The sequence below is a fragment of the Melozone crissalis genome, unplaced genomic scaffold, assembly GCF_028551555.1.
Source record: "Melozone crissalis strain CALT ecotype California unplaced genomic scaffold, PUWL_Pcris_2 ptg000198l_1, whole genome shotgun sequence".
In the NCBI taxonomy this organism is placed as follows: Eukaryota; Metazoa; Chordata; class Aves; order Passeriformes; family Passerellidae; genus Melozone; species Melozone crissalis.
Window position 1 is genome coordinate 2,387,634 of NW_026535962.1, and position 25,387 is coordinate 2,413,020.

The window sequence follows — 25,387 nt, forward strand, 5'->3', positions numbered from 1 at the left end:
GGATCCCAGAGCACCCCAGAGGATCCCAGAGCATGCCAGAGAACCTCAGAGAATCCTAGAGCATCCCAGAGCACTCCACAGCATTCCAGAGTATCCCAGAGCACTCCAGAGCATTCCAGAGGATCCCAGAGCACCCCAGAGAATCCCACAAGATCCCAAAGCACCCCAGAGCATCCCAGAGCACCCCAGAGCACCCCAGAGCACTGCTCTCCATCAGAACAGGCACAGAAATCCAGGGACAGGCCGAGGTGCCACGTGTCCCACGGGGAGGGACAAGGGGACATCCCGGAGCAGCCCAGCGCCGCCCCGGCATCGGGACAGGAATCCACAGCAAAAGGCCACGAATGTAGCCGGAATCTGAGCCCTCCCAGGCCCACAGCCGAGAGAACAAAGTGCACAATCCCCTCCTGCCACCGAGCTGGGCTGCTCCCAGCCCCAGCCGGGCTCGTGGGTGTCGCTTTGATGCCGCTCCAAGCTCGGCTGCCCGGCGGCTCCGCTCCCACTCCCACGGCTCCCATTCCATTTCCCACCCACCCCATAACTCTCAGCCCCCCAGTTCACACATTCTGCATGCCCAGCTGCTCCTCTCCACAGTGTTTTTCCCCCAGCTGGTGGCTCAGCAAAGCCACCAAGCTCTTTTGGGACCCGTCCTCCCAAGCAGGAGCGAGCCCCGGAGAGCACAGGCTGCAGACTGGCACCAGTTTGGCAACGAACTGGGATGCAAAGGAGCAGCTCATAAATAAATAAGTAAACAAATAAATAAACCCACAGCACTTCTCAGCAGCTGCCAAATAGAACCCTGGTAAAAAAAAAAAACAAAGCAGGGTATGGCACAAGTGAAGTTTTCTAGACCAAACTTCCAGTCTCCCTCATGGTTGTGGCCTTTCCCTCCTCTTCTAAAGCAGGGGAGGGAATTTAAGGATTCAGGCAATCAGGTTTCTGTGATCACAGTGTGTGCCCATGGCTCTGTGTCCTCCTGGTTTCATTGCAGCTGCCCAATTGAAATTGGATCTGAGACAGGGACAGAAGGATAAAAAGCTTCAGGAACGAACAGCGAGCTGAGGGGGGAAAGGCCACGGCGTGAGCTCCTCATCTCCAGGCACCACTGGGAGCACAAGGCAAAGCCCAGCTCTGGAGTGGCCTCACCACAGAGCTCTCCTGGAGGTGTGAAATCCATGAGGAACAGGCTCCATTTGCACAGAGCTCCTGAAGCAGTTCAGTTTTGGGAGCACTGCCCCGAGGCACAGCCCAGCTGCCTCCGCCCTGCCCCAGCCCAGGCTGCGCCACCGCAATTCCACCCTCAGAGTCACCACACACCCCACAAGGCTTGAAAAACCACCACACACCCCACAAGGCTTGAAAAACCACCACACATCCCACGAGGCTTGAAAAACGAGCAACACACAGAGAGGGGAGGACGGACAGACAGACAGAGCCTCAACAGCAGCAGCTGCAGGAGCCACGCTGGGCCCCGGCGATGGCAATGGCGAGAGAGGGAGCCACACTCGGGGGGGACAGGACACAGAGAGGGGCAGGGACCGAAGCCACGACACGGGGCTGGCACTTGGGGCCCTCAGAGGGGCAGGTCAGTGCTGTTGTGGCGAGTTTTCCTCGAGGTGCCATCGTCCCTGGGCAGGGCCCGCTGCAGGCTGGACATGGCCGCCGTCTTCTTGAGGTCGATGACGGCGTAGGAGTCGGTGCGGCGGGCACCGGGGCTGCCAGGGGCCGCCACCCTGGGCTCCTGCTGTCCCTTGCAGGCCTCGGGCTCCAGCTCCACCTGGATGTAGTTGAGCTGCCGTGGCGGCTCCGGGCAGGGCCGGGGGAAGTCGAAGCTGAAGACGTTGGGCAGGCGGCTGCGCCGGGGCCTGGGCAGGAAAGCGCGGCGCGGCTCCGAGCCCGCGGGGTTCTGCAGGGGCTCCTCCTCCCCAGCCTCAGAGAAGCCGTTTGGGGACGGCGTGGGTGCCATGCCAGCGTCCTCATCCCCGTGCTGGGCCGGCTGCAGCTCCCACACCGGCGGCAGCGCCGGCAGGTTCTCGTAGTGCAGCAGCGCCGAGCGGCGCTGGGAGCAGCTGCCGTCCTCCCGGGACGCCTTGGAGCGGCCAGCCCGGCACAGGGACGAGCTGCTGGGGGCCACCAGCCCGTTGAGGTTCTCGTAGACACACTGTGGGGACGGACAGCCCTGCTGGCACTCGTTGTTGTTGTTGTTGGGGGCGCAGAGGTGAGGCCGGCACGGCCGGGGCTGCCGGCACAGCCGGCGGTAACCCGAGGTGGGAGCCAGCACGAATTTCACCTCCCCTGGCTGCAGGAAGACCTGGGGGTTTCGGTCTTCCAGGGAGCAGCTGTGGTTCCTAGGGGGGAAAGGAGGGTGGGCTTCAGGCAGGGGGTGCAAACAGTGGCGGCCCCTCGGCTCCGGCTCGCCGGTGTTGACGTAGGTGTGGGACTGCAAGGAGAGAGAAGCAGAGGGACAGTGAAAGGAGGAGACAGCACAGGCCAGAGCAAAGCAGCAGAGAAACCGCCAGGAGAGGGGGGATTCCTCAGAGGAGAAAGGATTTTGGAAGTTGGGGAGGTTTTGGGAGGTAAAATGTAGAAGCTGGTTTGGGTTTTGTGGGCTGGGATGAGAGCGCAGCTGCACAATCTCACTGTGTGTCCTCATGGATGGACAGCTGCAGGAATTTCCCCGCCACAGACATGTTTTATGAAAAATCCTTTCCTGAGAAGCCTCAGAAACAAAATGTAAACAATAATTATCTACTGCTGTAGAATGCAACAAGTGCATCTTTGATTAGTCCATATTAATTATTTCTAATTAATAGCCAATCACAGTCCAGCTGTCCAGACTGTCTCAGTGAGTCACAAGCCTTTGCTATCATTCTTTTTCAATTCTTAGCTAACCTTCTAATAAAATCCTTTCTTCTATGCTTTTAGTATAGTTTTAATATAATATAGATCACAAAATAATAAATCAAGCCTCCTAAGTCTGAATTTATGTGTTTGTGTGACAGCTGGCAGGTCACTGCCACCCAAATACCAATGAGTTGAGGATAAAACTCAGATTTTTTTGACAGAACACCAGTTCTAGTGAAGCATCAAAGAGCAGGAGCCACCAGGAGCAAAATGAAATGAAGAGAATAAAAAGAGGGACAAGGTGTGAGGATCCCCTGAGCTTTGGGTGAGGGAAACCCAGAACTGCAGCCAGCAGAGCTGAGGATGGGTTTACCTGCTCCTCAGGCCCCAGGAGAGGGTGCGTAGAGTCTTCCCCCACAGAGGAATGTCTCAGGCTGCTCACTGAGGGCTGCTGGGCTGCAGAGCAGGACAGGGATTCTCCAGGGAAGCCGTGAAATCCATTGGGAAGCCCAGTGTAGCCCAGACCTGTGAGGGAATCAAGGCAGAGGAGCATTACATTGGTACAAAATGGAATTGTTACACTTTCAGAGGGAGCTGGGCTCTTGTGGATACCCTGGAAGGTAAAACCAGCCTGTGCAGGGGCCATCCCAGGGCCAGGCCCTCCTTTAAATCTAAAGAATTCCACATGGAGACAGGAATTGAGCCATTCCAATGCTCCAGCAGAACCACATCTGGCACTGCAGGAGGACTGAGCCTCATGGAATGGGACTGTGCCACCACCAAGGAATGGGACTGTGCCACCACCCTGGCCTACAGAGTGACAGGCCATATTCTGACTGCCAGGGTTGCTTTGTATGACTGCATTTTTATTTTATTTTTATTTTTATTTTTTCCCTAATAAAAAACTGTTATTCCTCCTCCCATGTCTTCCCCTGAGAACCCCTTGACTTCAATAATCAGGAGGGATTATAATTAATTTATTTTATTTTTCTTTTTTTCCCTAACAAAGAACTGTTATTCCTATCACACATCTTCCTTTGAGAACCCCTTAATTTCAAAATTAAAATTATCAGGAGGGAGGGGGTTTAAATTCTCCATTTCAAGGCAGGTTCCTGCCTTCCTTAGCAGACTTTCCAAACCAAGACACAGCCCAGCCCCGTGTCCCTGTGCTGTCCCCTTGCCACCGTGGAATGGGACTGTGCCACCACCCTGACCCACATGGGGTCGCTCCTCTTCTGACTCTGTCAGGGTTGCTTTGTATTACTGCATTTTTATTTTCTTTTTATTTTTATCCCCAACAAAGAACTGTTATTCCTATCACACATCTTCCCTTGAGAACCCCTTCATTTCAAAATTACAATTATTAGGAGGGAGGGGGTTTAAATTCTCCATTTCAAGGCAGGTTCCTGCCTTTCTTAGCAGACTTTCCAAACCAAGACACAGCCCAGCCCCGTGTCCCTGTGCTGTCCCCTTGCCACCGTGGAATGGGACTGTGCCACCACCCAGCTCCTGCTTTGATTCTGTCAGGGTTCCTTTGTATCACTGCACTTTTACTTTAATTTTTTTTCCCTAATAACTGTTATTCCTATCACACATTTTTCCTTGAGAACCCCTTCATTTCAAAATTACAATTATTAGGAGGGAGGGGGTTTAAATTCTCCATTTCAAGGCAGGTTCCTGCCTTTCTTAGCAGACTTTCCAAACCAAGACACAGCCCAGCCCCGTGTCCCTGTGCCGTCCCTTACTGGTGGGGCCCTGGGGGCTGTGGGCCAGCTCCCCCTCCGAGGGGTGGCTGCTCCTGGTGACCACCATGGGCTCCTCCACCACGTTGATGCTGTTGCACTGCATCAGGTCCTGCAGCAGGTTGAAGATCTCCTCTGCTCTGGAGCACTTGAAGGCAAAAATCCCTGCCAGGGACAGAGAGGAGGGTGAGAACAGCAAGGAAATCATCCCGCTTTAAAAATATTTTAAAATATTTAAAAAAAAAAATTAAAAATTTAAAAAGATGTGTTGTTCCCATTTCTAAATGAATTCTGATTTATTCTGCTGTTGTTTAACGCCATCAAGCCACAACCAAGAACCCTGTGGATAATTCAGGAAATAACAGCAGAAATAATGGAAAACAGAATGGTTTGGGTTGGGAGAGACCTTAAAGATCATCCAGTTCCACTCCCAACCTGCCACAAGCCCAGGCTGGCTTTAAACCCCCTCAGTGCAGAGAATCTCACCCCACACAGGTGTGGGGGGCCAGGTGAGCCGCTCCCCTCTCCTATTGAACCCGCTCCATCCTTTTCCAGGGGAAAATCCAGGCAGTGACTCCTCAAAGCTGGGCTGGGCCCCGTGCACGGGAGGGAGGGATGGAAATGTAAAATAAAATAAAATAAAATAAAATAAAATAAAATAAAAAAGTAAAATAAAATAAAAAATAAAATAAAATAAAATATAAAGTAAAATAAAAAATAAAATAAAATAAAAAATGAAATTAAATGAAATAAAATAAAATAAAATATAAAGTAAAATAAAAGATAAAATAAAATAAAAAATGAAATAAAATAAAATAAAATATAAAAAATAAAATAAAATAAAATAAAATAGAAAGTAAAATAAAAAATAAAATAAAATAAAAAATGAAATGAAATAAAATAAAATAAAATATAAAGTAAAATAGAAGATAAAATAAAATTTAAAATGAAATAAAATAAAATAAAATATAAAAAATAAAATAAAATAAAATAAAAATGTCTTTTAAAAATCTCTGGGATTGAAGGAGCAGCCCAGCCCAGGAGCCAATCCCAGGCTGGCACACACACACACAGCACAGCCATGGCAACAGGAGCAGCCTGGCAACAAGGGCTGCTCCCAAACACCCTCATTTTCCACTAAAAAACCCAGCTGGATCTGCCTTGCATCAGGTGGGGAGCAGCATCAGCAAGGAGGGCTCCAGGTAGAATTAATAAGCAGGATAAAATCCTACAAGGAAGGGAGAAAATTCAACAAAACACATCACCCCTCTCATTTCTGCCTGATAAAAACTCTGCAGGATGTGAGGGCTCTGCTTCATCCCCTCTGCCTGGGCCTGCACAGAACCAAACCACGCAGAGGTCAGAACTTTTATCCCTGGATTAAATTTTCACCACTGCAAAAGGCAAAGCAGAAACCAAAGGACAAATTCCCTGACGGGAGAGGAAAACCCCACTGAAATAAACATTAAAGAGCAGCAGATGCCAGTGCAGATTCACACAGACCCTGAGCGCTCACGGGAGCCCTTTTGGAGTTTACAAACACATGAACAGAACAAGGAAACAACTTTTGCTTCTCTCCCAGGGGATGCAGATGCCAAGGAAATGTTCAGCTCTTTTAAAAAGCATCGGAGGCAGACTGGTGAAGGAACCAGGAGGCACCAGTGTAAAACTGTGATTCCTCAATTCCCAGACTATTCCCAGTGCTGCTGTGACTTGGCACCAGCTCCTGGGTGAGTCACTTCCCTCTCCATGCTCTCAGCATCAGGGAAACGTGCTGGGAAACCTTTTCCTCTGTCACAGAGCTCCAAAATCAAAGCTCTGAGCAAACTGAGGAGAGCAAACTGGGAGGATGGGACTGCACAACCTGGAGCTGGACAATTAACCCCAATAGGGAAATGGAGCAAAACTTATAAAAGTGTGAAAACTCATGACTCTGAGTCCATGTTGGATGGAGCCAAGGCTCTTGTGCTGTATCCTTGAAGATTCACCTTGGGCACCACGGGGAACAAGGTGAGGGGACAGGGACAGCCCTTCCCCAGCAGCTCTGTCACTATATTTTAATAAATAGAGGTCACTGTCACTGTGTTTTAACAAATCCCTATCTTATTCCTTTAACTCTGTCTAGGTAGCCTCTCTAGGCATCAAGGAGAGAAATCTCAGCATTGCTGCCCCCAGGGAGCCCCTCAGGCACTGATCCAGCCCCAGGGAGCCCCCAGGCCCTGCCCCTGGCCGGAGCATTGACCCTGGCCAGGCACTGCCACTTCCCCTGTCCCTGTCCCAAGGCATTGCCCTGTCCCTGTCCCAGCACTGAGCCTGCCCTGTGTGACAGCAGCAGCCGCTCTCGAAGGAGAACAGGTTGGAGTCAGAGCCCCCCAGGCACTGTCCCTGTCACTGTTCCTGTTCCCCCTGGCACCGTCCCTGTCCCCAGGGAGCCCCCAGGCCCTGTCCCTGTCCCCCCGGCACTGTCCCTGTCCCTGTCCTGTCCCACCACTGACCCTGTCCAGTGTGGCAGCGGCGGCCACTCTCAAAGGAGAACAGGTTGGAGTCAAAGCCTGCCTGTCCCTGCCCTGTCCCCGTCCCTGTCCCAGGCACTGCCCCAGGCACTGTCCCTGTCCCCAGGGAGCCCCCCTGGCACTGTCCCAGTCTCCCAGGCACTGTTCCTGTCCCTGTCCCTGTCCCTGCCCTGTCCCAGCACTGACCCTGGCCGGTGTGGCAGCGGCGGCCGCTCTCGAAGGAGAACAGGTTGGAGTCGAAGCCCCCCTGTCGCAGCCCCTGTCCCTGTCCTGTCCCTGCCCTGTCCCTGTCCCTTTGGGCACTGTCCCTGTCCCCAGGGAGCCCCCCTGGCACTGACCCTGGCCGGTGTGGCAGCGGCGGCCGCTCTCGAAGGAGAACAGGTTGGAGTCGAAGCCGTAGCGCCGCAGGCTCAGGTACGGCCACCGCACGGCGTCGCGCTTGTGCGAGTGCAGGATCAGCTCCCGCCGCGTCAGCTCCATCACCCCCGAGCCCAGCTCGTGCCCCTCGTCGTCCACGTTGGTCACCTGCAGGGACACCAGTGGTCATTAACAAATTAACCTTGGTTGGTTAACAAACCACCCTTTTGTCATCTCCGTAACGCACTCCGCGTGTTCACGGTAACAGGTGGATAAGTTAACATCAGAATTGTTTTTCATCCTTTTTTCTGATCTTCTCAACAGCCTTTCCCAAGAACAATGATTGGGAAAGTTGTGGGGAACTCCCTGGGCACTTCCAAGGCGGCATGACCACCCTTTCCATGAGGAAACTCCTGCTGCTTTCCAGCCCAAACCTCCCCTTTTTGGGACACACACAACACTTTGGACCTGGTCACCATAAGAGATTTAATAATCAGGATGCCTTGGCAAGAACAAACAGCTTTGAAGATTGCAAGAATATTAAACCAAGCTGACTTACTGGATAAGAAAATTACACCAAGATCTCTGCAAGCGAGAGATGTTGTAAAATACTAAATTTTGTTTATGTGATGATTAACCCAATCATTGTAGTAAAACATTTCTAGCCTTCCCAAAATAGTATATGAGCATAGGTAGTCCACAATAAATTTGGATTTTTAGTCCACAATAAATTTGGATTTTTAGTCCACAATAAATTCAGATTCTTCTGACCATCTCTCAGAGCCTCCCTGTCTCTCTCATCATTGCTGACCCCCCCAGCCCAGCCTGAGGCCGTTCCCTCTCCTCCTGTCCCTGCTCCCTGCGATAAGACCCCAAATTGTCCCTAAACCTCCTTTTCTCCAGGCTCAGCCCCTTCCCAGCTCCCTCAGGACTCTCCAGACCCTTCTCCAGGTGCTCCAGCCCCATTCCCTTCCCTCCAGCCCCTCCACATCCCCCATGCTCTGAGCACCCAGAGCTGGACAGGGCCCCCAGGTGTCCCTGGGCAGCTCCAAGCACTGCAATTCCATGGATTTCCCCCATTTCCTGCAATTCCACGGATTTCCCCCATTTCCTGCTGCCTTTTCCCCAGCTGCCAGCAGGGATCCGTGGCTGGCAGGAGCTGGCAGCCCTTGGCAGCTCGGCTGCTCTGTCTGGAGCACAGCCCTGAGCAATAAAAGGTTTTTCTCTCCGCTCCCCCCATTTCCTTGCATTTCCCAGGCAGAGGCAGTTTAGCAGCAAACACAAACACGTTTTCAGCAGGAGTTTCTTAAGGAAAAGGGGGAAAAATAAAACAAAAAACCCCCAAACCAGAAGTGCTGAATTTGCAAATCCTCCGGAGGGATGTTGGTGCGCAGGAGTTTGCTCTCCCCTGAGATGTCCCAGACCCTCTGGTGGGGTTGGAAGGGCAAAAATTTACCTTGAATTTGGTGGGATGGTTGTCTGGGATGCTGTCTGGGCACAGACAGCTGCAGCAGCTCCCCATGACGCCAGGCAGAGAGGAAATCCCTGGGGACAGGACACAAAAGGCGGCACAATCAGATCCCAAATCCCAAATCCCAAACCCACCTCTCCAGCTGTGCCCTCCCCGTCCCAGCGGGGCTGGAGCTCCAACTCTTTGCTCTGCTCCTTGATTAATGCCACAAATGTTAATTAAAACCAATTCTTACCATCAGGCAGCTGTTGGATTTGTTGTGGAGGAGTGAGAAGGAGTTCCCACTGCAGTCCCTCTATCTCCCTCGGGATTTCATGGCAAGCAGGTTTCACCTAAAACATCCCATCTTCCACCTGGCAAGGAGAACACAATTAAACAATGATAAAAGCAGAGAAAATTAAAAAGCAGGGGGTGGGAGAGTGACTGAACTTCCCTTCAGACAACCCAGGGAAAGCAGGAGCATTTTGTGTTGAATTAATTACATTTATACCAACACAGAAAACTCTGCGCAGCAATGAAAAATACACAGCTAAAAATAATTTTTTAAAAAATTTAAATAGGAGATAATTTTATTTCTTGGCTTTGGGATCTTAGAGAGGAGTGGGGTTTAGCAGGGTGAAGGAAATAAAAGTGAGCAGCCAGGGGTGGTGAGGCAGCTGCTGCTGCTGAGGAATGTGAAGGTGCCTTCAGAGCAGGGAAGGTCCTTCAGGGTCAGAGAACAGCAGCTGCTCTGCTTTGGAGGAGGAGAAGAAAAAAAAAACTAACCAGAAAACACAGAAAACTCTGATATCTGACCCAGAAAACACCAAAATTCTGATATCTGACCCGGTCAGTGCAAGGATCAGGCAGGGAGGAGGCAGTGAGGAACACTCCTGTGGTTTTGTTTGTTTTTTGTTTTTTTTTAATTGTAGTGAGAAATGGGAAATTCTGCTGTCCCTGATGGGAACTTGGGCAGGTGACAGGGGATGATGCCAGATGTGCCCTGAGAGCAGCTCAGTGTCCCCACCTGATCCACCAGGATCCCCAGCCTGGCACCAGGGCAGGAAATGGCAATTTGGGACCTCCTTCCATTGGAAACCTCCTTCCATTGGGAATCTCCTTCCATTGGAAATCTCTTTCCATTGGAAATCTCTTTCCATTGGGAATCTCTTTCCATTGGGAATATCTTTCCATTGGAAACCTTTTCCCATTAGGAACCTCTTTCCATTTGGGAACCTCCTTCCACTGGGAGCCTCTTTCTACTGGAAACCTCTTTCATTGGAAACTTTTTTTCATTGGGAAACCTCTTCCCATTGGAAATCTCCTTCCAATTGGGAGCCTCTTTCCATGGGGAACCTCCTTCCATTGGAAACCTCCTTCCATTGTAAATGTCTTTCCATTGGGAACCTCTTTCTACTGGAAACCTCTTTCATTGGAAACTTTTTTCCATTGCGACCCTCTTTCCATTTGAAACCCTCTTTCCCTTGGAACCTCTTTTTATTGCAAACTTTTTCCCATTGGAAACATCTTCCATTGGGACCCTCTTTCCATTGGGACCCTCTTCCCATTGGAAACCTCTTCCCATTGGAAACCTCTTCCCATTGGAAACCTCTTTCCATTGGAAATCTCTTCCCATTGGAAATCTCTTTCCATTTCAAGTCCCTGCCTCCCCCTCCTCCTCCCAATGAACCCACAGCTCACCGAGTGGCAGAGCTGCCCAAGGGTCCCATTCCAATTCTGCATACCAAAACCAGCTCCATAAATCACCTCCCACTGCACCTCTCGGCCCTTGCAGAATTCCCCACCGTGCCCCACGCCCTGCCAAGTGCCCAGGAGAGAGGAAAAGTTTCTTTCTGTGCGAGCTGAGAACAAACAAAGGCGGTGCCAGGCGCCCTCCTGCACACACCTGCCAGCCCTAGAGCAGCACCAGCCCTTCCCCTGTGCCACCCCACACCCTGCCCCAGCCAGCTGAGGGATTTATTTATTTATTCCCTCACAGGAATTTAGCACAGATCCTGCTCCAGCTCATCTGGGCGCTGGGGGCTGGCTCCTCTCTGCCTGGGCTCTCCCACTCCCACCCCAGCAACTCCCTCAGGAATAACAGCAAGGAGAAAACATTCTGCCTTTTCTTTCTTCACTCCTCTCCCTCCACCTCCATCTGTGAGGGGTCAGCCTGAAGTGCTGTGGCTTACCAAGGGCAGTTTTTACACTGAAAACAGAACAAATGAACTAAAAACCCACCAGGAGCTCCCTGAGCACCCCCCGGGTGCTTCCCCCTGCTCCTCACAGGTGAATATTTCAGCAGCATCCCGTCCACAGAGATTCCCAACTCCCCAGGCTCCTGCTCTGCACTTCCAGCTCTCCTCCCCAGCCCTGTTTGCCAGTTCAGAGCCCAGCCAGGCCCCAAAACCACCCCGGCAGGGTCCCCACAGCAGGGCTGGGTCCCTCCTAAGGCCACCAGCCCCATCCAGACACCCACACCCCAACCCAAACCCTCCTCAGCCCTGCCTGGAGCAGCCTCTCCCAAATTCCCAGCTTGTTCCCATTCTCCCAAACCCCCCTCGTGCCTTCACCCTCCTCAAAGCCAGAGCTGGAGAAGGTTCCCGTAATCCCAAAGGCTCAGGGGGGCTCCCTGACACAGACAGACGGGGGACAGACGGACAGCTCGTGTGGAAAAGCACCTGGACCCACCCCAGCCCCTCCAGGACACGCAGGGACAGAGCCGGGAAAAGGAGGGAGCAGGGGGACAGCTCTGGGGACAGGAGGGGCAAAAAGGGGATGGGGGAAAGAGGAGAGGGATGGGGGATTGAGGAGGGGCTGCAGGGAGGGAGAAGGGGACGGAGAGATGAGGAAGGGGATGGAGGGATGGGGATGAAGGGATGAGGAAAAGGATGGAGGGATGAGGAAGGGGATGGACGGATGAGGAAGGGGATGGAGGGATGGGGATGAAGGGAGAAGGAAGGGGATGGAGGGAGAAGGAAGGGGATGGAGGGATGGGGAAAATGATGGAGGGAGAAGGACGGGCCTGCAGAGCCCGTGGGAACGAGGGCCCTGAGGAAGAAGGGGCGAGTCCCGGGGGTCTCCCGGGGAATTGGCTGCGAGGAGCGGCGGGGGCAGCCCGGGGAGGGCACGAGGGGAGGGGACGGGGGCGATGCCGCGGCCCCGCTCGCTCCGGGCGCTGCTCGGTACCTGAGGCGCTCCCGGCTCCGCCGTCCGGGACCTGCGGCCCGGAGCCCCCGGCCCGGCCCTTCCCGGGGCCCGCAGCGTGTCGGGGCCCCCGGCCCGGCCCTGGCCCTGCCCGGCCCGGCGGGTCCGGGGGTCCCCGGTGGGGCCCGGAGCGATCGGGGCCGGGCCGGGCCCGCCGGAGCAGCGACACCGCGACAGCGCCGCGCGGCCGCCAGGGGGCGCCAGGGGGGCGCGACCGCGCCGAGGGGGCGGGGCCGGGTGGGCGGAGCGTGGGCGGGCGTGGTCTGGTGGGCGTGGTCTGGGTAGAGATGATGGACGGGGGGGTTTGGGGGTCCCGGGAGGATTTTGGGGGGGTCTGGGGAAGGTGAGGATCTGAGGAGGATCAGTGGAAAGGTTTTGGGGGTCTGGGGAGGGTTTGGGGGGGGTCAGTGGAGGATTTTGGGGTCAGTGAGAAGGTTTGGGGGCCAGTGGAGGGTTTGGGGGTCTGGGGAAGGGGATCTGGGGGTCAGTGAGAGGGTTTGGGGGTCTGGGGAAGGTTTGGGGGGTCACTGAGAGCGTTTGGGGGTCGGTGGAGGTTTTGGGGGGTCTGGGGAAGGGGATTTGGGGGTCTGGGGAGAGTTTGGGGGTCAGTGGAGGGTTTAGGGGGTCAGTTGAGGGTTTGGGGTTGTCACAAAGGGTTTGGAGCGGTCAGCGGAGGGTTTGGGGGATCACAGAGGGTTTGGGGGATCACTAAGAGAGGTTGGGGGTCTGGAAAAGGGGATTTGGGGGTCAGTGAGAGGACTTGGGGGTCTGGGGAAGGAGAGGGGCATCACAGGAGGATTTGGGGGTCTGGGTTTGGGGGTTGCTGGAGGGGGATCACTGGAAGGGGATTTGGGGGGGTCTGGGATGGAAGGATGCCCTCGGGGGTCCCTGGAGGGGGATTTGGGGGGTCTGGAGTAGACGGAGACTCTAGAGGGGCATCGGGGGAGCTGCCATCTCCTCATCCCAGCGCCACCAAGCGTGTCCCGCCCTCTCTGGGGACACTGCGGCCACACGGAGCCACCGAGCCGTGTCCTGCCCTTCGAGGGGACCCAGGAGAGCCCCGGTGACCCCTCTGTCCCCCTCCCCGCGCCCAGCGAGGACTTTGCCCGGGAATTTTTCCTCCCTGGGTTCGGATGGAGGAGCGTGGGGGCAGCAGGGGACGAGGGGGGGCTGTGCCACCACCCGCGGGGACAAAGTCCAACGGCACCGGGGCCGAGATAAAGGTGCAGGGAGCAGAATAACAGCGTGGGGACATTGGGGACCTCACAGGGACCCCTGCAGAGGGGGGCAGAGCAGCATGGAGGTGCTTCCTCCTCCTCCTCCTCTTCCTCCTCCTGCTCAGGGGATTGTGCAGAGGATCCTCAAATGGTTTGGGTTGGAAGGGACTTTAAAAATCCCTTTGTAAAGGGGGCAATTTCCACTGTCCCAGGTTGCTCCTCGTCCAGGCTACCTAAAAACAGAGCTCAAATAAAATAAGGAAAATAAAGAGCAGATAGATTATTTATTTATTTATTTATTTATTTATTTATTGAAGGGCCTTCAGGTGCATTTAGGGCAGCTGAAGCCCACCCAAAAATGGACCACGAGTCACGGGGTTTCACACTTTTATAAGTTTGGGCCATTTGCATATTGGCGGTTAATTTTCCAATTACAGCTTCAGGTCATGAAGTCATTGACCTCAAGTTTGCTCCCCCTAAATAAATCAGGTTTTTTTCCATCTCTCAGGGTGGTGAGGTGCTGTTGATTCCCAGGCCTGGAGAGGAATTGTTGTGTCAAAATGGGAAAGCAGCAGCTCACACTGTGTGTGGAGTTTAGAGTTATGCACTTAAGAGTCACAGGATTATAAATGCATGGAAAAGATAAAAGCTAAAATCCTAAGGAGGCATCCCAAACCCCATCCAGCCTGACCTTGGCATGGGGCAACCACTTCCACAAAGCAGCACCACGAGCTGTGCCCAGCACCGCCCTGCCCGGCCTCACCCAGCAGTGCCACGGGCACTGTCACGGAGCCTGGCACCTCCCGTGCCAAACCACCACCCCTGCTGCGCTCCCAGCCCTGATGCCAGCACCAACACCAGCCATCTGCACCCCTCAGGCCTCCCCAAACCAGCCCCAGCTCCCGGGACCGCGCAGGTGGCAGAGATCCAGCCTGGTCCCTGCGGGTTTGGGGGAGTTTTGGGGGACGCTGCGTCGATTCTCACCCTCAAAACCACATCATCGGCGGGCAGGAAAATCTTACAGCGCGGTGAGAAATGCACGGGAGCACCAGCAGGACGCTGTGCTCTGATCAGTTTTTCCCCCTGGCTCCTGCCTGGGTGGAATCGCTGCAGTCTGGAGGAGCCTCGTCAGGTGCGCGGGGCTTGTGGAAACTGGGACACCCTGACTTGCCGCTGGCTAACTCCTTTGTGAGAGCCCAGCCGAGGTTTCTCCACCTCCCAATTGGGGTGTAATGACACTTCCCCCTCTTTCATGAAGCTTCGGCTCTTTGTGATCTCGGCAGGGAAATAAATCATAAAAAGCCATCAAACGGCAACCCGGGGTGAACCGAGCCGCAGATGGAGGGAAGGGCGCGGGCGCTCGGAAAATGAGAGGTAGGAGCGAGCCAGATGTCATCGGCAGCTCCTTCCCCTGTAGGGTTAATGTCCCCCCCCCTTTTCCCCTCCCTGCCTGCCCTGGAATTCCAGCCATTGGCTGCCTCCCGAGGTTTAGGCTAAAAAGCCTCTAATTAGGACCCCGGCAGCCGCGGAGCCAGTGCCTGGGCAGGCAGGGGGGGAAAAAATAGAGAGAGAGGAAAGAAAGGGAAAAAAAAAACCGGAAAAAAAAAGTGTTTCCCTGGCTGAGCTTGGATGTTTTCCTTTCGCTTTGCGGAGTTTTCGCAGCCCGGGCTCCATTCCCTGGCGTGCTCCGGAGCAGGGCGGGACGGCGGGGCTGGAGCGGGCGGCCGAGCCCGGAGCGGCGGCGAGCGGGGCCCGGAGCGCCGGCACAGGGCAGGTACGTGGGGCTGGGAGGGAATCCCGGGACAGGGCAGGTACGTGGGGATGGGAGGGAATCCCGAAATCCCGGGACAGGGCAGGTACGTGGGGCTGGAAAGGAATCCCGGGACAAGGCAGGTACGTGGGGCTGGGAGGGAATCACGGAATCCCGGGATAAGGCAGGTTCGTGAGGCTGGGAGGGAATCCCGGGACAGGGCAGGTTCGTGGGGTTGGAAAGGAATCCCGGGACAGGGCAGGTATGTGGGGATGGGGGAGAATCCCGGGACAGGGCAGGTTCGTGGGGCTGGAAAGGAATCCCGGGACATTGAGAGCGGGGGGCCGCAGGAGGGTCCTGCGAGGGGAAGGGGATGGGGCAGAGCAGGGGGATTTGGGCTGTTCCGAGATTTTCCGGGAGGAGATAACATCGCTGTCTTTGTTTTCGGGAATTGTCCCCTGAGAGCAGGAGGGGACGCGCGTCCCGTCGTGCCAGGCTCTGCCAGGTGCGAGGGCAGCGCTGGTGCCACCATCCCTGCTGGGATCGGCCGGGAACGGGATCAGTCGGGATTGGGGATGGAGCTGGAACCCTTGGACCTGCGGGGGCGAAGCCTGGTGGCCCAGGGAGGGGTGGGGGGCTCCGTTCTGGTGGTCACAGGGAGAGGAGGGGCGGAGGGTCTCGGTCCGTACCTGCGGGTGCACGAATGGGCGAGCCAGGGTGGGTTAATGGGTTAATGGATTACTGCTCCTGCCGTGCCTGCGGGAAAACACAGGAAAAGCCTTTGGCAGCGCTGGCACATCCCTGGTGAGCCAACAGGCCGCGGTCCCCTCTGGTGCCACCGTGCTGTGTGGCAGAGCAGATGCTGAGACCCTCCCTCGTCATCTGGGGGGGCTGCAAAGGCGTTTTTAAAGCGAGGGCCACGACTCTGCTGTGCCCAGCAGTGGCACCAAGGGCTGCTCCAGCTGGTGCCACCCCAGCTCCAAAAAGGCACCGTGGGCTCCTCGGTGGGACCGGCTCCAGGTCGGGCAGGACTGGCTGCTCCTGCTCTCCCTGCCAGACCTCAGCTTATCTCACCCCAAAAGATGCATCTTTATTGCTCTGCATCTTTGTTGTTATGCATCTTTATTTTTCTGCATCTTTGTTGTTATGAATCTTTGTTGTTATGAATTTTTGTTGCTCTGCACCTTTATTTCTCTGCATCTTCATTTCTCTGCATCTTCATTTCTCTGCACCTTTATTCCTCTGCACCTTTTATTCTCTGCACCTTTATTCCTCTGCATTTTATTCCTCTGCATCTCTGTTCCTGCTCCTGCAGCTGTGTTGACGGCAGCTCAAGCACAAACAGCTTATCCCGTGGGTGAGGCCAGCGTGGATCCGTGCCCCTGGGAGCTGCCAGCGCTGCTTTGAGGGGTTTTTTGGAGTTGTTGTGTCTCCCTGGGGACTCTGCAGGGATGGGATGCGGCTCCCTGTGCGGGCTGGGAACGCGGAGCCCGCGCTGAATTCCGAGCAGGCTGGCGTGGCCGGGCTCCAAGTTAATGTGTGACCTTGGCAGCAGAGCCCGCACGGGCTCCCACAGCCAGCTGGAGACGGGGGCTGCTCCCGCCGAGCCAAAGCCGATTAACATTCCCAGGAATTTCAGCCCCGATTAACATTCCCAGGAATTTCAGCCTCTTGCGCCCAGGGAGCCGCGACGGCTTCCGATGCTTTGGGGAGAGCGAGAGAGGAGCTCGGGCAAACGCATCCGGAGCAGCTCCCGCGGGCAGCAGGGAGGGTTTGCAGCCAAGGCAAATGACAGCCAGGTGCCACCCAGCCTGCTCGACGGGTCTGTCGCACGTCCCCTCTCGGGGACTCGCTGGCAGGGACAGGCCACCCCAAAGTGCCACCGCGGTGCCACCTCCTGCAGGCTGGGAGCATCCCCGCATCCCCGGGCAGGGCAGGGCAGGGCAGAGCCCGCGGGCAGCGAGGGAGGACAGGAAGGAAGAGGGGACGGGGCTGGGCAGCGGAGGAGCCGGACCTGTTGGGGCTGCCTGGCTCTTTAGCATGGGAGGCGCGTACCTCTGTCACCGTCTGGGGCTAATTACAGGGACTCGTTTACAGCCCAGACGGCTGCCAGCCGGGGTAATCACATCAAACCGGGCTGGGCTGCGCTCCCCGCCCTGCCCAAGCCGCCCTCCCCACGCCGGTGTCACCCCACCGTGCTGGTGGCCCTGCCATGGGGTCCCTGTGGCTCTGGGGGATGGGGCCAGGCTGGCACGGCCACCCCTCGGGAATGGGGCCAGGCTGGCACTGCAACGCCCCCGAGTGCCCCGGGCATCGCAGGGGTCCAATTAACAGCAAAGTTCCAAGAGATTACACAAATGCAGCTTGGAGGCTTAATGAGCTCGGCCTGGGTGTGCCCCCACATCCCACGGGAGGGAGAAATGGGGACATTTCCCAAACCAGGCAGCAGCAGAGCTGGGCTGGACACGACGGTCCCCACTCGGCACCCCAGGGTCTCCCTGGCCCAGCCCTGGTCCCTCACCAAGCCAGCAAGGCCGGGGCATTTTTTTGGGCAGCAAACACCCAGTCAAACCAGATTATTTCCTCCCTATCCCAAAGCACAGCTTTGAACAGCACCCTACAACCAGCCCTGCATCTCCCCAGGCTTCCAGACCCCAAATGGCAGGAAAAAGCCAGCAGCCCTTTTGTTTTATCTCGCTGATTAGCCGATGTGTTAATCATTGACCCGGCAGCAGGGCAGGGAAACCTGAGCTGATCCCACCTGCTGCCGGCCCCGGAGCTGCCCCTGCCACATCCCGGCAGCCCCAGGTGCTGTTTGTGGGAGCACTGGGGACACTGGGGTGTCCCTGGCAGGGGGGACACACCAGCACCATCCCAGTGTGGAGCAGGGAATGGATCCCGGTGGTGGCAGAGGTAGAGAAAGACCAAGATTTCCTGGTCTGGGGGCTCTCACCCCTCATCCCTGAGACTGTTTTGTGCGTGGAACATTTTCCAGGGGGGTTGATGCATCCGTGGTGGGCGTTGCAGGGGTGGACCCCTGGCTGTGTTTGGTCACAGCCCCGTGATTTTCCCCTCCATCCCACCCTGGCTCCCCATGGCACGGCAGGAAGTGTGGGCTGAGGGCGTCAGGCTCTGGGCTGGCATCCAGGGAGCCCCAGGAGCCACCGCATCAGCATCTGGCCTTTGTTTTGGGAAGCCGGGACAGGAAGGAAGCGCCGTGCTGGAGAGAGCCCGCGTGGGGAGGAGGGGAGGGCTCCGGATGGGTTTCACTGCCTGACCCCGAGCCAGGCTGTGCTGTGGGCTGGGACAGCCCTGGGCAGAACAATGGCAGCCCGAAGGGAGGGAATCATTTTCCGCTGAGCTGGGCTCAACCTCGGTCTGCTCCCACTCAGGGATGGGCCACTAGACCCGGGATTAGCTGTGGCAGCCGGGGGAAAGCTCCTGCTGTGGGTGTTGTTGTTTTTCAAAACCTGTTCCAGCTTGAGTTTGGGCATTTGGGGTCTCCCCTGCCTGGCTTCATCCCCATCCCATCCCCATCCCATCCCCATCCCCATCCCATCCCCATCCCATCCCCATCCCCATCCCATTCTCATCCCATCCTCATCCCATCCCATCCCCATCCCATCCCCATCCCATCCCATCCCATCCCATCCCATCCCATCCCATCCCATCCCATTCCGCTCAGCAAGTGCCTGCCTGTATCCTCAGTGTGGTTTTGCTGTAACCCCCAGAGAGAAAGGAGCCCCCCAAAAACCCCTTGGATCCCTGCAGTGGTTCAGCTGAAGATCTCAAGGTCGTGGTGCCTTGGAGCATCGTCCCAGCTGGACGTACCCCAGGTCCCTGTAAGGATGAGGAGCTGCTTGTCCTGCTGCCGCAGGGACACAGGATCCGTGTCCAGGGATGGATCCCTGCCCCGTGTCTGACACCTGTGGCTCTCTCTGTGTCCCCCTGCCGAGCCCTGCATGGCCCAGGGTCCCTCTGAGGGACAAGGAGCTGCTTGTCCTGCTGCCACTGGATCTATGTCCAGGGATGGATCCCTGCTCCCTGCCCCGTGTCTGATATCTCTGTCTCTCTCTGTGTCCCCAGCTGATGTCCCTGCCGAGCCCCGCATGGCCCCAGCAGGACGAGCCCTCTCCCTGCGGCACCACCGGGGGCCTCCCCCCGGCCTCGTCCGACAGCGACTCCGGCTGTGCCCTGGAGGAGTACCTGGAGCCCCCCGAGGTGGGTGCTTCCCACCCCGTTTCCGGGGCTAGACACACATTTCAGCCCTTTAAACACATTTTAACCCCTCTCTGAACTCGGTGTTTCCCCCAAGGTGCCGCCGTGCTCGCCCCAGCCGGGCTGTGACCGTGACCGGACGCGGCTCCGCGCCAGAGCGCTCCTGCAGCAGCTGCCCCCCCAGGACTGCGATGTGAGACCCCCTCCTCTGGCTGCTGCTCCCCTCCCCGGGCCCACCTGGTGCTGACATTACCCAAAAACAGAGGCCAGGCCGAATTAAGGGAGTAAAAAGCAGTTTTATTCATTATTCAGCTGCCCTAAATGCAGCTGAAGCCCACCCAAAAATGGACCACGGGTCATGGGGTTTTCACGCTTTTGTATATTGGGGGCTAATTTTCCAATTACAGCTTCAGGTAATGGAGTCATTGACTCCAAGTTTGTTCCCCCAACTCCCTTTTGTTCCCATCTCTCAGGGCCTGACCAGTGAGGTGTTTGATTCCCAGGCCTGGAGAGGAATTGTGTAAAAATGGGAAAGCAGCAGCTCACACTGTGTGTGGAGTTTAGAGTTATACACTAAAGTTTAGAGTTTACCACTAAAGAATTACAGGATTACAAATGTCTGGAAAAGATAAAAGCTAAACTCCTAAGGAAGGATGTGATTCCGACTCCTTCTCAGCCAGTGAATAGGACAAATAGGTTTTTGGTGATGATGAGGATGAGTATGGCGATTAGGAGGAATAGTAGGTAGGTGAAAAATTTTGTAATGTAGGGGTGTGAGGCCATATGTAGGATAGATCATGATACGAATAGTGCAATGGGGAAGAAGGTAAGGGAGTAGAAGTCTATTTTCAGGCTGATGGGGATTTTGAAGTTTATAATGAACTTTCATTCCCAGAAGGAGGCGAGGCTTTCTGCTCCGGAGTGGATGTAGATTGCTGTTGGGATCAGGCTGATTAGGAAGGAGGTTTTGGCTGTGTGTGTAATCGTGCTGGGAGTGTTTTTGGATAGAAGAGGCGATGGGATGGGGGTGCCCCAGCAGAGCCCAGCCCTGACCCCCGTGCCCCACAGGAGCGCTACTGCCCCGGCCTCGCCGAGGAGGAGCGGCGCCAGCTCCGCGCCTTCAGCGCCCGCCGCCGACAGGAGGCTCTGGGACAGGGCCTGGCGTGCCCCGTGCCAGGGCCCTGCCACGGCTGTCCCTGCAGGAAGGTGAGCCGTCCCTCCAGCTGCCACCCCCTGGCAGGGATTCGTCCCCAAAAGCCAGCCCTGCCCCACACTTGGTGTCCTTCTGCCTTGCAGTGCGGCCGGAGGCTGAACAAAGGCGACCCGGGGGTTTCGGCGTCTCGCCTGGGCGACCAGTTCTGGCACCCGTCCTGCTTCTCCTGCCACTTCTGCCACCAGCAGCTGGTGGATCTCATCTACTTCCAGCAGGATGGGAGGATCTACTGCGGCCGGCACCACGCCGAGCTCTTCCGACCCCGCTGCGCCTCCTGCGACCAGGTGGGCGCCTGTTGGGGAGCGTGAAACAGGAAAGCCTTGTCAATAGGATTGCCTGGCAAAAGATTTTTGAGAATATGGAAACGATAAGCGAGATTGAAGTGAAAGCAAGCTTTAAGATCCGTTAGTTACTGAACAACAGGAAAACAATTGTCAATATTAAAAATGAGGGATAATTGGGTTCCAATAACAGCGCATGAGCAAAAGGTAACCACGGGGTGCAGGGTTCTGGGCCCGTGCCACCTCACGTATGAGCTTGCCAAATGAAGATTCCCCCCTTATTTGCCATGTGTCAGTGCCATCTCCTCCCATTTTCCGTTTGTCACACTTCTACCTCCGCCCTCATCACCACCTTTACCACTCATGCTCCACCACTCGTTCTGGTGCTCGCACAAGTCTTTGGGGGTCGTTTTTGATGAAGGCCTCTCCTCTTCCTCGATGTCCTTCAACTCACCCTTGGGTTACACATGCACACCAAGCCAGTATAATGCAAGCCAAAATGAACATAATATTATATTTAAGCATCAAAGCAATAAATCTCATATAATTAACATTTTCCTGGGACCCAACCACATTTTCCCTTCTTTCTGTTCATTTTTAGCAACTGTTATCTCCTGCTTTTTCCTGGCCTTGAACATCTGCGGGAAAGGGGGGGGATGGAACCTCTCCCTTTCTTTCTTGGCATTACACCTCCTAACTCTTTTATCAATTACCGTATCGATATCGATTACCGTTCCAATTTTCTCAGTGTGAATCCTACCTGTCCACCATGTTCCCGTTCCAGCTGATCTTCATGGAGGAGTGCATCGAGGCCGAGGGCCTTGAACATCTGCAGGAAAGGGGGGGATGGATCCTCTCCCTTTCTTTCTTTCTTGGCATTACACCTTCTAACTCTTTTATCAATTACCGTATCAATATTGATTACTGTTTCAATTTTCTCACACCTATTTCCCACGTTCCCGTTCCAGCTGATCTTCATGGAGGAGTGCATCGAGGCCGAGGGCCTTGAACATCTGCAGGAAGTGGGGGGGGATGGATCCCCTCCCTTTCTTTCTTGGCATTACACCTCCTAACTCTTTTATCAATTACCGTATCGATATCGATTACCGTTCCGATTTTGTCACCGCGAATCCTACCTGTCCACCACGTTCCCGTTCCAGCTGATCTTCATGGAGGAGTGCATCGAGGCCGAGGGCCGGCGCTGGCACCTGGAGCATTTCTGCTGCCTGGAGTGCGACGAGCCCCTGCGCGGGCAGCGCTACGTGATGCGCAGCGGGCGGCCCTGCTGCCGCGGCTGCTTCGAGAGCCTCTTCGCCGAGCCGTGCCAGGCGTGCGGGGACCCCATCGGTACGGCCGCCACCCCCACGAGGGCCCCCCAGATTTTGGAGCATGGATTTTGGGGTGTTTTGGTTTTTTTGGAGGGTTGCTTTTGGTTTTTTGGTTTGGTTTGGGGTTTTTTTGGGTTTTTTTTGTGGTTTTTTTTTTTTTTTGGTTGGTTGGGGTTTTTTTGTTTGGTTTTTTTTGTTTGGTTGGTTTTGGTTTTTTAAAATTTTTTAATTTTTTAAAATATTTTTTATTTTTGGGGGGTTTCGGGTTTTTATGGGTTTTCTTTTGGGTGGTTGTTTTTGGGGTTTTTTTTGGGTTTTTTTTGGGGTTTATTTAGGGGTTTTTGGCATTTTTTTTGTTTGTTTCTTTGGTTTTTTGTTGTTGCTTTTTGGGGTTTTTTTTGTGGGGGTTGGTTTGGGTTTTTTTGTTTTGGGGGGTTTATTTTGGGGGTTTTTGGGCGGTTTTTTTGGGTTTTTTTGGGTGTTTTTTGGGTTTTTTGGGGGGCACGGTAGTTTTTGGTATTTTGTTTTGGTTTGGGTTTTTTGGGGGTTTTTTTGGGGTTTTGTGGTTTGTTTTGTTTTTGGGTTTTTTTTTCATTTTTGGTTGGTTGGCTGGTTGGTTGGTTTCTGTGGGTTTTTTCTTTGCTTTGTTTTGTAGGGTTTTTTTTGTTTTTGTTTTTTTTACTTTATTTTATTTTGAAGACCCTTTCCCTCACCCGTGTTTGCCCCACAGGTGCGGACAGCGAGCAGGTCACCCACCAAGGGCTGCACTGGCACGCCCGCTCCTCCTGCCTGTGCTGCAGCCTGTGCCGGGCCCCGCTGCGGGGACAGCCGCTCACCTGCCACCGCGGCCGCCTCTTCTGCTCCGGCCCCTGCGCCCGCGGCCAGGACGGCTCCTCCGGCGCCTCCGACTCCTCGGACTCCGCCATCGCCTCCGCTCCGTCCCCCGAGTGCGCGCCCGCGGCCCGGAGCGGCAGGGACAGGGGGCAAGGGGATGGTAGGAGCCTCCAGCATGGGGTGGGAGCAAATCCAGGGACTTTGGGGATAGGTAGGAGCAAATCCAGGGATTTTGGGGATGGTAGGAGCAAATCCAGGGGATTTTGGGGATGGTAGGAGCAAATCCAGGAGATTTTGGGGCCTTTGGGGATGGTAGGAGCCTCCAACATGGGGTGGGAGCAAATCCAGGGATTTTGGGCACTTTGGGAATGGTAGGAGCCTCCAACATGGGGTGGGAGCAAATCCAGGGATTTTGGGGATGGTAGGAGCCTCTGTTGTGGAGTGGGAGCAGATCCGGGGATTTTGGGGATGGTAGGAGCCTCCGACATGGGGTGGGAGCAAATCCAGGGATTTTGGGCACTTTGGGAATGGTAGGAGCCTCCAACATGGGGTGGGACCAAATCCAGGGATTTTGGGGCTGTAGGACTCTCATGCCATGGGATGGGAGGGGACAAATCCAGGTTCTCGGGACTTTGGGGATGGTAGGAGCCTCTGCTATGGGGTGGGAGCAAATCCAGGGATTTTGGGGATGGTAGGAGCAAATCCAGGGGATTTTGGGGATGGTAGGAGCCTCCAACATGGGGATGGGAGCAAATCCAGGCACTTTGGGGATGGTAGGAGCCTCCAACATGGGGATGGGAGCAAATCCAGGCACTTTGGGGATGGTAGGAGCCTCCAGCATGGGATGGGAGCAAATCCAGGCACTTTGGGGATGGTAGGACCCCACTGCCATGGAGTGGGAGCAAATCCAGGCTCTGGGGACTTTCCTGGGAATGTCACCCCGTGGGAATTGGCGATAAACTCCCCACGGTGGGAGCTGGGTGCCACCCCGCTGTGTCCCGAGACACCCCTTGCTGTGGGAGGGCTGTGGAGGGCAGGCTCAGCCTCTCCTCCCTCCCTCCCGCTCATTCCCCTCTTGCAGAGGCGTTCTCGGAGCAGCCCCCCGTGCACCCCGCCTTCAGGAGCCCCCAGGATCTCGGCGCGGCCCCACGGGAGCGGAGCAGCGACGCTGCCAAGGAGCACCCAGGGGTGCTGGGACCCCCAGCCAGCCACCCCCCAGCCCCCCAGCCCGGCCCAGAGCCCCCCAAGGAGCCCAGAGCCCTTTCGGGGTCCCCTGAACCCCGAAGAGCCGCGGAGCTGCAGGCGGGCACCTCCCGTCCCCGACACGGCGCCCGGGCGGGGCACGGCACAGAGGAGGAGGAGGAGGAGGAGGAAGAGGAGGACTCCTGGTGCCCCACCTGCTCCTCATCTTCGGACTCAGACTCGGAGGAGGAGGGTTTCTTTTTCGGGAAGCCCATCCCCAAGCCCGGCATGAACCCCCTGGGCAGGGAGCCCACGCAGAGGGGCAGGGGCAGGACGGCCAAGCACTGCAGCGTGTGCTGACAGCGGGCTGGGGGTGCCGAGGGGCACTGCCAGCTCCTGCCAGGGCATCGACGCCTTCCAATCGCACCCTGGAGGTGCCCGAGGCTGGTGGGAGAGGCTGCTGGGGTCGCTGCCCCCGCAGAGCAGAGCAGAGCAGAGGCTGCCATTCCTGCCCGGCCCTCCCGCAATTAGGAACAGGTAAAGCAGGAAGGGAGCGGGGCAGGGCCGGCCCCAGCGCCTCCCACGAGGCGGCAGGTGGGGACAGGGGCAGCTGCCGGCGTCCCCCCAGCGCTGGGGAACGCGGGGTGTCCTGCCCTGGGCTGCTCTGTGCCCCACTGCCACCCCTCTCCATCCCTGGTGGCACCGTGTCCCCATGGGGAGGGGACCAGGGACGAAGCTCCAATAAAATCTGGCTGAAATCTGAACTCAGGCTCTGCCCTGTTCCTTCCCAGCCCATTGTGACAGTGACACTGTGACCAGGGCTCCATCTCCATCCCTGCTCTCCATCCCTGGTGGCACCGTGTCCCCATAGGGAGGGGACCAGGGGTGCAGCTCTGATGCTGCAGGTGACAAATCTCCAATAAATTCTGGCTGAAATCTGAACTCAGGCTCTGCCCTGTTCCTTCCCACCCCACTGTGACACTGGCACTGTCACCAGGGCTGGGAGGTCCCCAGGGGTGACCTGTGCCCTCTGCCACAGCCGGGGCTCACCGTGGGACCCCTCCCTTGCAGGAACACAACAATGGCACAGCAAGGGCTGCAAAAAGGCCACGGTTTATTTGCAGATTTAAACCCAAAAACACTCGCTGGGGTTTGGGGGCGCCCTCCTGGCCGTCAGGAAAGGAGAACAGGCACTGCTGCCCTCCCTCCAGTCAAACCAGCGACGTTTTGGCTGCCCCCAGGGCTTTGGGC

General features: G+C 55.9%; 2 protein-coding genes across 2 annotated transcripts; one reads left to right on the top strand and one right to left on the bottom strand.

The window, feature by feature from the left end:
• Positions 1–908: 908 nt before the first annotated feature.
• FRS3 (fibroblast growth factor receptor substrate 3) lies at positions 909–12,180 on the bottom strand. The gene is made up of 7 exons (XM_054293938.1): positions 12,096–12,180; positions 9,163–9,280; positions 8,913–9,001; positions 7,438–7,624; positions 4,590–4,751; positions 3,218–3,369; positions 909–2,440 (listed from the first exon to the last, which is right to left on the bottom strand). Exons 3-7 carry the CDS (start codon positions 8,976–8,978, stop codon positions 1,574–1,576), a joined length of 1,434 nt encoding a protein of 477 aa, XP_054149913.1. The 5' UTR covers positions 8,979–9,001; positions 9,163–9,280; positions 12,096–12,180; the 3' UTR covers positions 909–1,573.
• On the top strand, positions 11,900–24,931 carry LOC128949120 (prickle-like protein 1). Its single transcript, XM_054293928.1, has 9 exons — positions 11,900–12,456; positions 14,984–15,104; positions 19,167–19,301; positions 19,396–19,491; positions 20,367–20,504; positions 20,595–20,795; positions 21,953–22,139; positions 22,851–23,114; positions 24,036–24,931. The coding sequence occupies exons 1-9, from the start codon at positions 11,900–11,902 to the stop codon at positions 24,494–24,496; spliced, it is 2,160 nt and encodes a 719-aa protein (XP_054149903.1). The 3' UTR covers positions 24,497–24,931.
• Positions 24,932–25,387: the final 456 nt, after the last annotated feature.

Coding starts and splice junctions, on each gene's coding strand:
- LOC128949120 (XM_054293928.1), top strand. CDS start 11,900: ATGGGGAAAATGATGGAGGGAGAAGGACGGGCCTGCAGAGCCCGTGGG. Junction 12,457..14,983: donor TTTGGGGGGGTCTGGGGAAG/GTGAGGATCTGA, acceptor CGCTTTGCGGAG/TTTTCGCAGCCCGGGCTCCA. Junction 15,105..19,166: donor GGAGCGCCGGCACAGGGCAG/GTACGTGGGGCT, acceptor CTGTGTCCCCAG/CTGATGTCCCTGCCGAGCCC.
- FRS3 (XM_054293938.1), bottom strand. CDS start 8,978: ATGGGGAGCTGCTGCAGCTGTCTGTGCCCAGACAGCATCCCAGACAAC. Junction 4,752..7,437: donor CCGCTGCCACACCGGCCAGG/GTCAGTGCCAGG, acceptor TGTCCCTGGCAG/GGATTTTTGCCTTCAAGTGC. Junction 3,370..4,589: donor CAGCCCCCAGGGCCCCACCA/GTAAGGGACGGC, acceptor ATTCCCTCACAG/GTCTGGGCTACACTGGGCTT.